The 13,382-nt window shown below is 52.3% G+C and overlaps 5 protein-coding genes across 5 annotated transcripts; 2 read left to right on the forward strand and 3 right to left on the reverse strand.

The window, feature by feature from the left end:
• Positions 1–36: 36 nt before the first annotated feature.
• Positions 37–5,697, reverse strand: GUITHDRAFT_140130 (hypothetical protein; the record flags this gene model as incomplete). Its single annotated transcript, XM_005830923.1, has 17 exons — positions 37–88; positions 174–241; positions 461–500; positions 543–638; positions 710–828; positions 972–1,046; positions 1,471–1,550; positions 1,757–1,809; positions 1,864–1,928; positions 2,051–2,210; positions 2,309–2,349; positions 2,392–2,534; positions 2,595–3,203; positions 3,480–3,558; positions 3,617–3,682; positions 3,902–3,983; positions 4,460–5,697. 17 exons carry the CDS (start codon positions 5,695–5,697, stop codon positions 37–39), a joined length of 3,066 nt encoding a protein of 1,021 aa, XP_005830980.1.
• Positions 5,698–8,561: 2,864 nt separating this feature from the next.
• Positions 8,562–9,647, forward strand: GUITHDRAFT_87605 (hypothetical protein; the record flags this gene model as incomplete). The annotated part of the gene is made up of 4 exons (XM_005830924.1): positions 8,562–8,696; positions 8,773–9,029; positions 9,078–9,430; positions 9,473–9,647. Exons 1-4 carry the CDS (start codon positions 8,579–8,581, stop codon positions 9,645–9,647), a joined length of 903 nt encoding a protein of 300 aa, XP_005830981.1. The 5' UTR covers positions 8,562–8,578.
• A 540-nt stretch (positions 9,648–10,187) lies between these two features.
• GUITHDRAFT_110108 (hypothetical protein) lies at positions 10,188–10,583 on the reverse strand (the record flags this gene model as incomplete). Its single annotated transcript, XM_005830925.1, has 1 exon — positions 10,188–10,583. One exon carries the CDS (start codon positions 10,581–10,583, stop codon positions 10,188–10,190), a length of 396 nt encoding a protein of 131 aa, XP_005830982.1.
• A 622-nt stretch (positions 10,584–11,205) lies between these two features.
• Positions 11,206–11,706, forward strand: GUITHDRAFT_153126 (hypothetical protein). Its single transcript, XM_005830926.1, has 2 exons — positions 11,206–11,310; positions 11,360–11,706. The coding sequence occupies exons 1-2, from the start codon at positions 11,251–11,253 to the stop codon at positions 11,591–11,593; spliced, it is 294 nt and encodes a 97-aa protein (XP_005830983.1). The 5' UTR covers positions 11,206–11,250; the 3' UTR covers positions 11,594–11,706.
• Positions 11,707–11,794: 88 nt separating this feature from the next.
• Positions 11,795–12,823, reverse strand: GUITHDRAFT_140132 (hypothetical protein; the record flags this gene model as incomplete). Its single annotated transcript, XM_005830927.1, has 1 exon — positions 11,795–12,823. The coding sequence occupies one exon, from the start codon at positions 12,821–12,823 to the stop codon at positions 11,795–11,797; it is 1,029 nt and encodes a 342-aa protein (XP_005830984.1).
• Between the last annotated feature and the right edge of the window lie 559 nt (positions 12,824–13,382).

The raw sequence follows: 13,382 nt of genomic DNA on the forward strand, positions 1-13,382 counted from the left end.
TCTCTCACCCTCCTGCCTCTCCCCTATCTGTGCCGCTTAAGACTTGTCGTGTCTCCCTGTATACTGCTTGCGACATGCAGCAGCGCTCCTGCTCGAGGTGCAGCAGGAAGGCGTCCCTGATCGAACAAGTCACCTCCTGCGCGTACTAGTTCCTCCTTCCTCCTCTCCCTCACCAGTGACGGTCACTTGCAAGTGTCTTCGCGTCACCAACGACTATCATTCCTCGACGAGCACGAGTGACCTGCCGCCCAATCATCTCTCCTCTCACCGTCTCCTCTCCCCATCTGCTCTTCCCTTTCGAAGTTCTCTCCTCGTCTCTTGCTCTCCTATGCCCTTCTCGTCTCCTCTCCTTTGTATTCTTCCCCTTCGTCTAATTCTCTCTTTCTATCATCTCCTCTTTTCCACTCTCGCTTCCTCTCCCTCCCCTCCTCTCCCCTCCTCTCCTCTTTCTGGTACTCACTGCCACGTTCAGTCGCCTCCAGTCCGCGAGGAAGCCCAAGCTGAGCTCTCGTCACAGGGCTCGCTCACTCGCCTGGTCTCACCTGCTCTCCGCGTTGCTGCGGACGGTCGACATGAGGATGATCTCCTTCTCCCTCCCCTGCCGCCGCATCACTCCAGCTCGAGCGCGCACGACTCGCCTGAAAGCCGTCGACGGAGCTGATGTCCAGACCCTCCAGGGACGCCAGCGAGGACAAGTGAAGAGACTCACGGAGGAAGTTCACTTGAGCCGAGTAGGGGACGACAAGCCCTGCGGGGAGTCAGGAAGAGCTCGAGAGCATCCGCATGCTCGCCCAAGTCTCTCGTCTCGTGCCCGGCGGCCAGCAGATCCTGAAGGATCTGGAGAGACACGAGGGGAAGGAAGAGGGTGAGGCTGACGACAAGGAAGCGAGGAGTATGGACTGAGAGCGTGGAGGCGGTTGAGCAAGAGGAGAGGAGGAGGAAGCGGTGGAGGAGGACGAAAAGGAAAACACCTCAAGGATGATTTGAGCTTGGGGGACGTTGAGGTAGCTGTTGCCGTCAGATGTCTGAATCTCATCTCCATTGAGCTGAGCCATCACTCATCAACTTCACAATGGAGTACAGTTGAGGCCAGAGCATGGGGGAGAGAAGGAAGAGGAGGAGAAGAGAGAGGAGGAGAAGAGAGAGGAGGAGAAGAGAGAGGAGGAGAAGAGAGAGGAGGAGAAGAGAGAGGAGGAGAAGAGAGAGGAGGAGAAGGGAGAGGAGGAGAAGGGAGAGGAGGAGAAGGGGGAGGAGGATAAGGGAGAGGAGGAGAAGGGGGAGGAGGAGAAGAGAGAGGAGGAGAAGGGAGAGGAGGAGAAGGGAGAGGAGGAGAAGGGGGAGGAGGAGAAGGGGGAGGAGGAGAAGGGAGAGGAGGAGAAGAGAGAGGAGGAGAAGAGAGAGGAGGAGAAGAGAGAGGAGGAGAAGAGAGAGGAGGAGAAGGGGGAGGGTAGCAGGAGAGGGTCACTCAACCTCATCTTGACGCACGTCGATGAAGACCAGCGGGTGATCCTCGCGCGGCCACGGGAACCCTCGAGGGATCGGGCGATCTTCTGCAGCATGAGGGTCAGCGAGAGGAGAGGAGGAAAAGCGACGCGCCGGGGAGGGGATGAGACTGGAGGGCGCCGTGATAGAAGCGACGAGAGCTGAAGTGAGCGAGGGCAGGATGCATTCGGAACTGAGTCTGAAGCATCTTCAGCTCGTGCTTCCCTTGCTGAGCTCTCGTCAACAGTCGGACGCCCGTCCTCCCTTCACTTACCACCAAGCGAGTCAAGAGACTGCGAGCCAAGCCTCCTCTCCTCGCCTTCCATCCTGTCACTAGTTCTCCTGCCCTCCCCTCCTCTACGGCACCTCCAGACTTGTCACCGTCGGCGGTAACTGGCAGTGATCACCGATGAGAACAAGCTTCTGACGTCCAGATTGTCAGTCGGCTACGAATGGAGGAAGGGAGAGAGGAAAGTGAAAGGGAGGGAGGGAGGAAGGGAGGGATGATGTGGAAGATCATGTAGAAGAAAAGGAAAGCAGAAGAATGAAGGAGGAGAGGTCTCGTGACCTGGGCACCCTGAAGGAGGGGGATAAGGAGAGACGGTTCAACAGCCTGCGAGGCTTCATCGACGATGATGGTGTGGAAGCGAAGCCTCTCGTGCTGCAGCATCGCTCGCAGCCCCTCATGTCCTGATCCTACCAGACTCGCCACTACCACATCCGCAGACCTGACAACTTGACCCGTCACCCCCTTCTTCTCCTCTCTTCTCCCTCCTCTTCTCATCCCCTCACCCCCTCTCACTCCTCCTCTGCCCTAGTCACTCACCTTAAAATTCTTCCTCCCACCAAAGATCTCTCCATGGCAAGCTGACACAAGTCAGTCTTGAAGCACAGGCGCTGCTGCCTCACCTTGGCTCTCACGGTCGCTCTCTCCTCCTCCGACAACGCCAGCACCAGCTCCTTTCTCAGCTCTCGCACTGTCGCCTCCTTCTCCATCAGAGCCTCGAGCGTCAGATGCCGCAGCTCAGCCTTCACTGCCGTCGCTCGTCCCACTACCACCACAAGTCAACACCACGATGCTGGTGCTGCTGGTGCTGCTGATTGTGTTGTACCTCTCACAGTTCGCAGCTTCAGGTCCACCAGCTTCTCCATCAGGTTGTCTGTCGCCGTGTTGGAATGAGCGCACGCCACGATAAGCTCCCCCTCCAGCTCCTTTCGCAGCTGCTTCTCCAACACCAGCGCCTCAGCAAGGCATGACGCTGTGAGCGTCTTGCCAGTGCCTGGAGGTCCCTGGAGGATCGCGAGCGACCGAGTCATGGCCTCTCTCAGCGCCTCCTCCTGCGAGCTCACGAGCCCCCGACGCCTCGACACCAAGCGAGCGATGCGCCAAGCCTGATCGACCAAGAGTCGCTGCGAGGAGACAGAGGAGGAGGAGGAGGAGGAGGAGGAAGAACTTTCCATGGGCTGATGTTGTTCTGGGAAGGAAGAGCGATGCTGATGAGACAGGAAGGAGCTGTTTGCCATGCAGAAGGAGCTGACGATCATCTCCTGGAGCGTTCTGCTCATCCTCTTCCCTCCTTCAGGTGCACTCGCTCGTGAGTTTTCCTCCGCAGCGAGGAGGAGGCTGGAAAGAGCTTCTCGCATGCGCTGGTTGGGGAGGGATGAGAAGAACTTGTCGAGGCGGAAGTGAGCGTCTCCTGCTCTCCTCGCCTTCCATACGTCTGCCCGACCCTCAAAACAAGAGACACGCATGCCGCGCTCACCTTCAGGCCATCTCGTGACAGATACGTGAAGAAAGACTCCTCCTCCTCCTCCTCCTCCTCCTCTCTCCACGATCATCCCTGCTACTGCTTCACTTGCCTTGCGCATGGGTGAGCCTTTCATTTGCAAGTCAGGAAATGGTGGTGGTGGTGGTGGTGGTGGTGGTGATGATGATGATGATGATGATTATGATGATGATTATGATGATGGTGATGATGATGATGATGATGACGCACCTTCGCCTGATGTCACAAGGACATAGTCACCGACATTAAACTTTCGAAGATGGAGGTTGAGATCGTGCGGAGAGCGTAGCTGGAAGCCAAATTCATCTCGTGCTCGTGCTCGTGCTCGTGCTCGTGCTCGTGCTCACCTCTAAAATCTTCTCGCCAAACATCTCGCCATGTGGGCGAGCTGTCAAGCCATGAACGCAGAGACCCTTGAAGTGCAGTTGAGAGGAGGGAAATGGAGGGAACAAGTTGAGACGAGCAATACGAGGAGAGGAGAAGGCCAGAGCGACGAGTGGAGAGCGAGAGAAAGTCAGAAAGATGGACCGACAGCAGGGAATGAAAGCCAGGCAAGAAAAAGACATGGGAGGGAGGAGATGCAGAAGCTGGGAGGCAAGGCAGAAGTTCAAGTATGTCTGTAGATGTCTCACCGCTTTCTCAAGCTCTCTTGTCGTCCAGCTTTTGAGCCTCGTAAGGATCTCTTCTTCTTGCGCTTGCTGCTCTAAATCTTCCCTTCGACAATCAGCACGCAAAGAAGGTAGACGCGGGAGGAAGTCGAAGCACAACAACAAACACAATCATCATCATCATCATCATCATCATCATCATCATCATCATCATCATCATCATCAAGACAGCGAGGAGGAGGAGGAGGAAGGAAGAGAAGGAGGACAGACAGTGAGTGAGAATGAGAGCGGATAAATGATTTAGCTGAGACAGAATGGAGATGATGTGAGATGAAGAGGTGAACACCGACAAGGGAATAGAAGAGATCATGAGCCGAGGCTCCTAATTTGGCTTGAGAACAACAGGAGAAGAGAAGGTGTCAAGCTTACCGAGCAGGTAAAGGAAATGAGTCACGTAGCTTCTCGTCATGTCAACGAGCTCATCCCGCTTTGGAGGTTTTCTAAGCTGTGAAACGTTGAGTGAGAGATGTACGCTCTTGTAGCAATTGAAACCTGCAACTCAGAAAACTCCACTGAGTTTACTTCTTGCTTGATATCGGACTTGTTCTTATCGTGCTGCTTGATATCAGACTTGTTCTTATCGTGCTGCTTGATATCAGACTTGTTCTTATCGTGCTGCTTGATATCGGACTTGTTCTTATCGTGCTGCTTGATATCAGACTTGTTCTTATCGTGCTGCTTGATATCAGACTTGTTCTTATCGTGCTGCTTGATACCAGACTTGTTCTTATCGTGCTGCTTGATATCGGACTTGTTCTTATCGTGCTGCTTGATATCAGACTTGTTCTTATCGTGCTGCTTGATATCAGACTTGTTCTTATCGTGCTGCTTGATATCGGACTTGTTCTTATCGTGCTGCTTGATATCAGACTTGTTCTTATCGTGCTGCTTGATATCGGACTTGTTCTTATCGTGCTGCTTGATATCAGACTTGTTCTTATCGTGCTGCTTGATATCGGACTTGTTCTTATCGTGCTGCTTGATATCAGACTTGTTCTTATCGTGCTGCTTGATATCGGACTTGTTCTTATCGTGCTGCTTGATATCGGACTTGCTCTTATCGTGCTGCTTGATATCGGACTTGTTCTTATCGTGCTGCTTGATATCGGACTTGTTCTTATCGTGCTGCTTGATATCAGACTTGTTCTATCGTGCTGCTTGATATCAGACTTGTTCTTATCGTGCTGCTTGATATCGGGACTTGTTCTTATCGTGCTGCTTGATATCAGACTTGTTCTTATCGTGCTGCTTGATATCGGACTTGTTCTTATCGTGCTGCTTGATATCAGACTTGTTCTTATCGTGCTGCTTGATATCGGACTTGTTCTTATCGTGCTGCTTGATATCAGACTTGTTCTTATCGTGCTGCTTGATATCGGACTTGTTCTTATCGTGCTGCTTGATATCAGACTTGTTCTTATCGTGCTGCTTGATATCAGACTTGTTCTTATCGTGCTGCTTGATATCAGACTTGTTCTTATCGTGCTGCTTGATATCGGACTTGTTCTTATCGTGCTGCTTGATATCAGACTTGTTCTTATCGTGCTGCTTGATATCAGACTTGTTCTTATCGTGCTGCTTGATATCAGACTTGTTCTTATCTTGCTGCTTGATATCGGACTTGTTCTTATTGTGCTGCTTGATATCGGACTTGCTCTTATCGTGCTGCTTGATATCGGACTTGTTCTTATTGTGCTGCTTGATATCAGACTTGCTTGTTGCGTCTTCTTCCCTCTCCAAGCCTTGCACTGGTGCAGCATCTACTATCTCGAGCTCGTTCCGCAGGCTGCTGCTGACTTTCGTGCTGAGGAAGAAACGTGCTGCTCGTCTGCTTCTGTCCGCCATCTCCCAGCTTAGGCGACAAGCACGATGAGGATGGAGCGGAGCCATGCGCGGGAAGACTGAGAGGGAAGGAAGACAAACAAACGGAGAGGTGGCGGGGAGGAGGCAGAGAAGAAGAAACAACTTCTTCCTCTTGTTTCTGCCCATCCCCACTAAGAATACCTGCCACAAGCTCATCACACCCTCAGTTCCCAGCTCACCTCTTGCCCTCACCCCTCACACCGTCACACTGACCTCCTCCTCCTCTACACCATCCTAATTCACTTTTGTCGGGAGCAACAAGGTGATGATACATCAGATGGAGCATGAGCACAAGCTCAAGCATATGAAGCAGACAAGACGATCTCATGAGACCTCATGGCGAATACGATGAGCATCTTTTTGTTAATGTTTTTGCGGGAGATGGAGGACTAGCAGCTCTTGTCGTCTACTAGCAGCTCTTGTCGTCTACTAGCAGCTCTTGTCGTCTACTAGCAGCTCTTGTCGTCTACTAGCAGCTCTCATCGTCTACTAGCAGCTCTTGTCGTCTACTAGCAGCTCTTGTCGTCTACTAGCAGCTCTTATCGTCTACTAGCAGCTCTTGTCGTCTACTAGCAGCTCTCGTCGTCTACTAGCAGCTCTCATCGTCTACTAGCAGCTCTCATCGTCTACTAGCAGCTCTTGTCGTCTACTAGCAGCTCTTGTCGTCTACTAGCAGCTCTTATCGTCTACTAGCAGCTCTTGTCGTCTACTAGCAGCTCTTGTCGTCTACTAGCAGCTCTCATCGTCTACTAGCAGCTCTTATCGTCTACTAGCAGCTCTCGTCGTCTACTAGCAGCTCTTATCGTCTACTAGCAGCTCTCGTCGTCTACTAGCAGCTCTCATCGTCTACTAGCAGCTCTCATCGTCTACTAGCAGCTCTCGGTCGTCTACTAGCAGCTCTCATCGTCTACTAGCAGCTCTTATCGTCTACTAGCAGCTCTCATCGTCTACTAGCAGCTCTCATCGTCTACTAGCAGCTCTTATCGTCTACTAGCAGCTCTCATCGTCTACTAGCAGCTCTTGTCGTCTACTAGCAGCTCTCATCGTCTACTAGCAGCTCTCATCGTCTACTAGCAGCTCTTATCGTCTACTAGCAGCTCTCATCGTCTACTAGCAGCTCTCATCGTCTACTAGCAGCTCTTATCGTCTACTAGCAGCTCTCATCGTCTACTAGCAGCTCTCATCGTCTACCAGCAGCTCTTATCGTCTACTAGCAGCTCTTGTCGTCTACCAGCAGCTCTCATCGTCTACTAGCAGCTCTTATCGTCTACTAGCAGCTCTTGTCGTCTACCAGCAGCTCTCATCGTCTACTAGCAGCTCTCATCGTCTACTAGCAGCTCTTATCGTCTACTAGCAGCTCTCATCGTCTACTAGCAGCTCTTATCGTCTACTAGCAGCTCTTATCGTCTACTAGCAGCTCTTGTCGTCTACTAGCAGCTCTCATCGTCTACTAGCAGCTCTTATCGTCTACTAGCAGCTCTCGTCGTCTACTAGCAGCTCTTATCGTCTACTAGCAGCTCTCGTCGTCTACTAGCAGCTCTCATCGTCTACTAGCAGCTCTCATCGTCTACTAGCAGCTCTCGTCGTCTACTAGCAGCTCTCATCGTCTACTAGCAGCTCTTATCGTCTACTAGCAGCTCTCATCGTCTACTAGCAGCTCTCATCGTCTACTAGCAGCTCTTATCGTCTACTAGCAGCTCTCATCGTCTACTAGCAGCTCTTGTCGTCTACTAGCAGCTCTCATCGTCTACTAGCAGCTCTCATCGTCTACTAGCAGCTCTTATCGTCTACTAGCAGCTCTCATCGTCTACTAGCAGCTCTCATCGTCTACTAGCAGCTCTTATCGTCTACTAGCAGCTCTCATCGTCTACTAGCAGCTCTGATCGTCTACCAGCAGCTCTTATCGTCTACTAGCAGCTCTTGTCGTCTACCAGCAGCTCTCATCGTCTACTAGCAGCTCTTATCGTCTACTAGCAGCTCTTATCGTCTACTAGCAGCTCTTGTCGTCTACCAGCAGCTCTCATCGTCTACTAGCAGCTCTCATCGTCTACTAGCAGCTCTTATCGTCTACTACAAGCTCTCGCCTTGGATCCTTGCGGCAACCCCCGCTCGGTCTGGTCTCGGCACCACCCCCTTTGCTTCCCTTTACCACACCCCTTGGTTTCAGCCGTTTCGGTACTGCAGCCGGTTCAGGGAGGGAGAGGAGGGAGGGAGAGGAAGGAGGGAGAGGAAGGAGGGAGAGGAGGGGATCGGGGGGAAGTGGGAGAGAGGGAGGAAGGAAGGGAGAGATCAGCGCAGTTGAGAGCGAAGGGAGGGAAGGGAGGAAGAGACTGGGAGAGAGATAGGGGGGAAGTGGGGAGGGGAGGGAGGGAGGAGGAGGGAGGAAGGGAAGGAATAAATGAAAACTGGTTTTTAGTGTTTGTAACATCATCGAAACAAATATGAACATCAGGGAGAGGAAAGTGAGAAAGAAAAAGGTGATTCGAGTGATAGCTAAACGAGGACAGAGTGGCAGAAAGGGAGAAGCTCGATTCAAGGTTCCGAGATGAGATTAGACGAGATGGAGGGAAGGACGCAATACTATCTTGTATGTCGGGAAAGGAAGGTGGTCAAATAAAGGACACCACGACAAGTTGTATGTGTCTGGTTTCACTCGTGAGATCTTGATTTATTCATTCGCAACCAACAGTTTGAGATGAGCGCCAGCGCTGGTCCTGGCTGTGTTATATCTCCATTGATACATGGTTTGACTTTGAGGTGCAGAAGGCGGACCAAGGGATGTCAGAAGCTGGCGGTGGTAAACTGGCAGAGATCTTGGCCAAGAAAAGAGCAGCCAGGGAAAAAGCCAGGGAGGAGGACAATGTTTCGATCTCGAGGAACGCATCTTCCAACGTTGGTGAGATGAAGTTGATATCAACTAGATCAACTGATTGATCAAAAGTCATGAGCTCAAGTCTGACGTGTTAGATCAGATCAAAACGAATCGGAAGACGATGAAAGAAGGTCCTTGTCGCATACAAGTGGCTCCTACGAGCACAGTGAACGATCTCGAACTGGCGGCTTCGTGAACATGAGTCTGAGTCAAGTGGAGGACCTGACGCGAGTGGCGCAAGGAGGGCTCGGCATCCTCTACCAAGGGATTTGGAGAGGAACAGTCGTTGCCGTGAAGAAGCCAGTTGATCCGCGAGTCGCCAACGATCCTGCACTCAAGGAAGACTTCCGTAGAGAGGTGAAGTTGTAGCCTCGACCATGTTGTCTCCCTCCTCACTCTCCCCAGGTTGAGATTCTCAGTGAGATTCGCCACCCCAACGTCGTGCTCCTGATGGGCGCCTGTCTGCAAGGCACGGGCCTCTGCATTGTGCTAGAGTGGTGTCAGGGAGGCTCTTTGTATGACGTGCTCCATCGGAGGCGGGTGGATATGAACAACCATCAGCGGGTCAAGATCGCGCGGGGCGTCGCTTGCGGCCTTGCCTTTCTTCACACAGCGTCACCAGCGATCATTCACCGAGACCTCAAGACTCAAAACATTCTCCTCGACGAGACTCTCTCTGCTCCCAAGCTCTGTGACTTCGGTCTGGCCATCAGGCTCAGCGACAGTTACGTGACCAACGCGCAAGCAGGAACACCTTCGTGAGTAGCTTGTCGCTCCTCCTTTAGGCTGAGAGCTTTCAGATACATGGCGCCTGAGCTGTACCGAGGTGAAGCTTGCTCGCTCGCTTCGGATGTGTATGCCTTCGGCATAGTGCTCTCCGAAATCTTCTCGCAAGAGCTGCCGTTTGCTGCTCTCGAGCTCTCGGAGATTCGAGAGAAGGAAGGAGACGGAGGATGGGAGGCAGGGGGCCTCTGACTCTCTTGCAGGTTCTGGCTGGCGACCGTCCGCAGCTTTCTGTGTTGTGCCCCCGACAGGTGCGAGGGGAGGAGGGAGGAGCTCGAGGGGAGGAGGGAGGAGCTCGAGGGGAGGAGGGAGGAGCTCGAGGGGAGGAGGGAGGAGCTCGAGGGGAGGAGGGAGGAGCTCGAGGGGAGGAGGGAGGAGCTCGAGGGGAGGAGGGAGGAGCTCGAGGGGAGGAGGGAGGAGCTCGAGTGAGAGGCTGCAGGTTTCTCTCCTCTGCAAGGACTGCTGGGCCGACAGCATCAAGAGCAGGTGAGCTCGCGCTCGCTCCTCCGCGAGATGCTCACAGTCCCTCAGACCGTCGATGCAAGACGTGTCGTCGAGGCTGCTTGAAGACATGAAACTCTGACGGTAGCGAGGCAACGATATGAGCTCATGGATCCTATTAAAGAGAGAACACAAGAAATAGCCTTTCTCCCACCAATGATCTCAAACAGGCTGACTAGGTCAACTGTCAACGTTTACATACAAATGTACATACAAGAACAACAGCTACGTTCACCAGTTCTGTATAGAATCGTTATCCGAGAAGCTGATACCCAGTCCCTCATCAGAAAACTTGTCGTCCTGGCTGATGTGGAGGCCCTGGAACCCATCACTCCAACTGTCGTCATCCCAGTCTTGAGCATAACTGGGCTCGTCAAACGAACCGTCAGCATGGATCACGTCTGAATCGTCCTCGCCCCCATCTACTTTGTCGAGAACTGTCTTGAGGGCCCAATATTCAGGATGAGAGCGTCCTTCGTCACAAAGAATCGTCAGCTGCTGCTTCAAAGCCACTCTTGTCTTGCGATCGTGCAACGCTCGGATGACTTGCTTCCTGAGAGCCGGGTTCCTTTGAAGCAGCGCCCTTCCTCTCTGAATCAAAGTGCTCCTTCCTTCCTTGTACTGCATCGTACGGGAAGTTGAATCTTCAGTGGCATACATCATCATCATCGTCAGCAGTATCGCCGCCATCCCCATCCCCCCTCCCACCAATGCTCGCACGCTCGCCATCGCGACTCTTCACCTCACCTCTGATACCCTCGTCCCCACTCAGACCTTCTCGCTGCAAGAAGCAAAGGCAGAACAATAAAAGTAGGCAAGTGATTATGAAGTGATACAACAGAGATAGGGCAGCAAGTGGGCGCATGCAGTTGGTCATGCCAGGGAGAGAGAGATCGAGGAGGGAGGGAGGGAGGGAGGGAGGGAGGGAGGGGAGGGGGGGCGGAACGAGAAGCAAAGTAAAGAGAAGAGAGTGGAGAGAGAAAAGTGACAGAGGGGAAGAAAGAGATGGAGGTGTTGAAACATCGGAGAACATATTCTAAACCGGTTTACTCAATCAGTATGATGTTGAAACTCATAAGGGCAGGAGATAGACTTGTTATGAGTAGCTATCCCCTGCCCTTTTGAGGAGCTAGGCAGCATTTTGAAAGAGTGAGCTTGCCAGTATGCTTACATTGAACTCTACAAGAGGCTAGTTCTGTAGTGTTTTGTTGACGACAAGTTTGGATTCTCCATATCTAAAGCTGATGTCAGCTCGTTTGTGTTTGACGAAGAAAGAGCAAGACAAGGTTGAAACATGGGCTGGTGGCCTTTCGGTGGCGGGGGACTCTCTCAGAAGCAGCTGGAAGAGAAAAGACAGGTACGACCCCGCCGCACCCACTGTTAACTGAGCTCATCAAAATGAACAGATCATGACGCTGACAAACGAAGTAGAAGCGATGGGGGACATGTTCACCCGAATGAATAGACGATGCTACGACAAATGCCTGGCCAACGCCGTCGCTGAAGGTCGAGATTATGGAGAAGAGCTCTCCATCGATGAAGACAAGTGCCTTGTTTCCTGTGCCTCGAAGTTCGTAGCTACACAACAGAAAGTTGGAGAAATTTTCATGCAGGAGGCTCAAGCGGCAGGCAATTAAATCGATCGGAGGAGGGGCACACAGGAGAGACAAGTCACTGATTTTCACGTCACGATGAAGAACCTATTTTCAATCATATTGCTCTGTGTAGCAATTAGATAAGTATGTATTGCATCTGCATATTGCCCAAGTGGTATCCAAGCATCGACCCACCACCCTCACCCCAATCGTCTCTTCCTCACCCATTCCAGTCCTGGCGTTTCAGGCATATGCGACACTCTGAGGATGTTTGGACGTTCCCTCAGCCTGATCGCTGCTCCAAGACATGGTGAAATCCACATTCTTGGGATGACGATAGTCTTCTCTGGATTCTGGGATGAACTGAAAGTAATAGAAAGCCAAAACAGCTGAGATTAACGCCCACAGCAGCGCGAAATATGGATCATCTATGAGCATGGCAACGTGAGCTCCCACTGAGATGCTGATGAGTAGAAGCGCAGCCCAGGGTCTGGTGCAGGACCAACACAAGCCGACAATGAAGCACGCTGTTCCTATGATGAATAAGAACGCCATGAATACCACCGATGTGATGCAGTCCTCCTCATCTGGAGTAGATGGCAACCCAAAGTCAACTAGGATCCAGCACATCGGAATGTTTGCGACAAGATAACCGACGTACATGGCCACAACCCCACCTATCGACAGCCATGGCCTCAGCTTGGCTGCGAAGCCATGAGCCCAGAGCGCCTCTCTCTCCATGAGGTCAGCCGGTTTCGGCTCTCGAGACCAAATGTTGAGATCCATGTCACGGACTGTAAGCACAGCGAAGATCTCACTGTAGAGCAGACACGTGAACCCCACGAACCCGATGGCCATGCCGGTGATCATGTGCGCCACTATCCCCTTGTTTTCTTCCGGATGATGCTGCACCCATTTCTCTGCTTCTTCATCGATTTCGTCATAGCTCATCGACGTACTCGAATTCTCCTCCACGTTCAATGCCTCTTTGTCCTGATTTACTTCAATACCCCCTGCATGCAACGTTGCCTTTTGGAACGATTTGGGCAAGGAGCTCAAAATAAGAAGCTTGCTCTGATGATTAGAGAACCGACGATACATCTTGTACTCATCTGCACGCGTTGAGACCGCCAATGCAAAGATCGAAGTAACAAGCACCAAGCAGGCTATGAGATACCCGGTACCGCGCTTGGAAATTCCTTCTCTGCGTGGAAGATTCTCTTCTCGTTTCCTACTAGTGGGGATAGACCCATAGTTTGGTCCCTGAATCATGCCTTGTCCAGTTAGATTGCCTTGTGTGCTGAATGCACGATAGTTGAAACCGAAAGCAAACTTCCAGCAACCAGTTTCTCCTCTCCTCTGCTCACTGTTCTATTTGTTGGTTGTTTCAGTGACTTTCCTCTGTCTGTCTGTCTGTCTCGACCTACAAGAGCTTGTAATCTCCTCGTTCCTTCGCTTTCTGCTTCTCTCCTCTCCTCCTCTTCTCACTTCACTCGTAGACGCGTGCGAAAGGCCACACCATCGCTGATCGCCGGGGCCCTCGTCCCCCTCCTACCCGGGCCTCACCCAGGTCACTGAGCAGGTCACTCGCCACTCGCACCTTATGTGGATCTGAGTGGGGAGGTGGCGCGTCACCAAGAGCCATGGGGGGGAGGGAGGGAGGGAGAGACAGGGGGAGGGGAGCGATGGCAGGAGCGAGAGAAGGAGATCAGGTCAGATCAAGACCGGAGGATGTAAGTAGGCAGGAGTAGAGGGGGAGAAGACATGAAGAGAGGGGTAAGATGCCTTATCGTCAAACGAGAGGAGAGAAACATGATCGGGAAAAAGAAGG

The sequence above is a fragment of the Guillardia theta genome (assembly GCF_000315625.1).
Source record: "Guillardia theta CCMP2712 unplaced genomic scaffold GUITHscaffold_43, whole genome shotgun sequence".
Classification (NCBI taxonomy): domain Eukaryota; class Cryptophyceae; order Pyrenomonadales; family Geminigeraceae; genus Guillardia; species Guillardia theta.

Coding starts and splice junctions, on each gene's coding strand:
- GUITHDRAFT_153126 (XM_005830926.1), top strand. CDS start 11,251: ATGGGCTGGTGGCCTTTCGGTGGCGGGGGACTCTCTCAGAAGCAGCTG. Junction 11,311..11,359: donor AGCAGCTGGAAGAGAAAAGA/CAGGTACGACCC, acceptor CATCAAAATGAA/CAGATCATGACGCTGACAAA.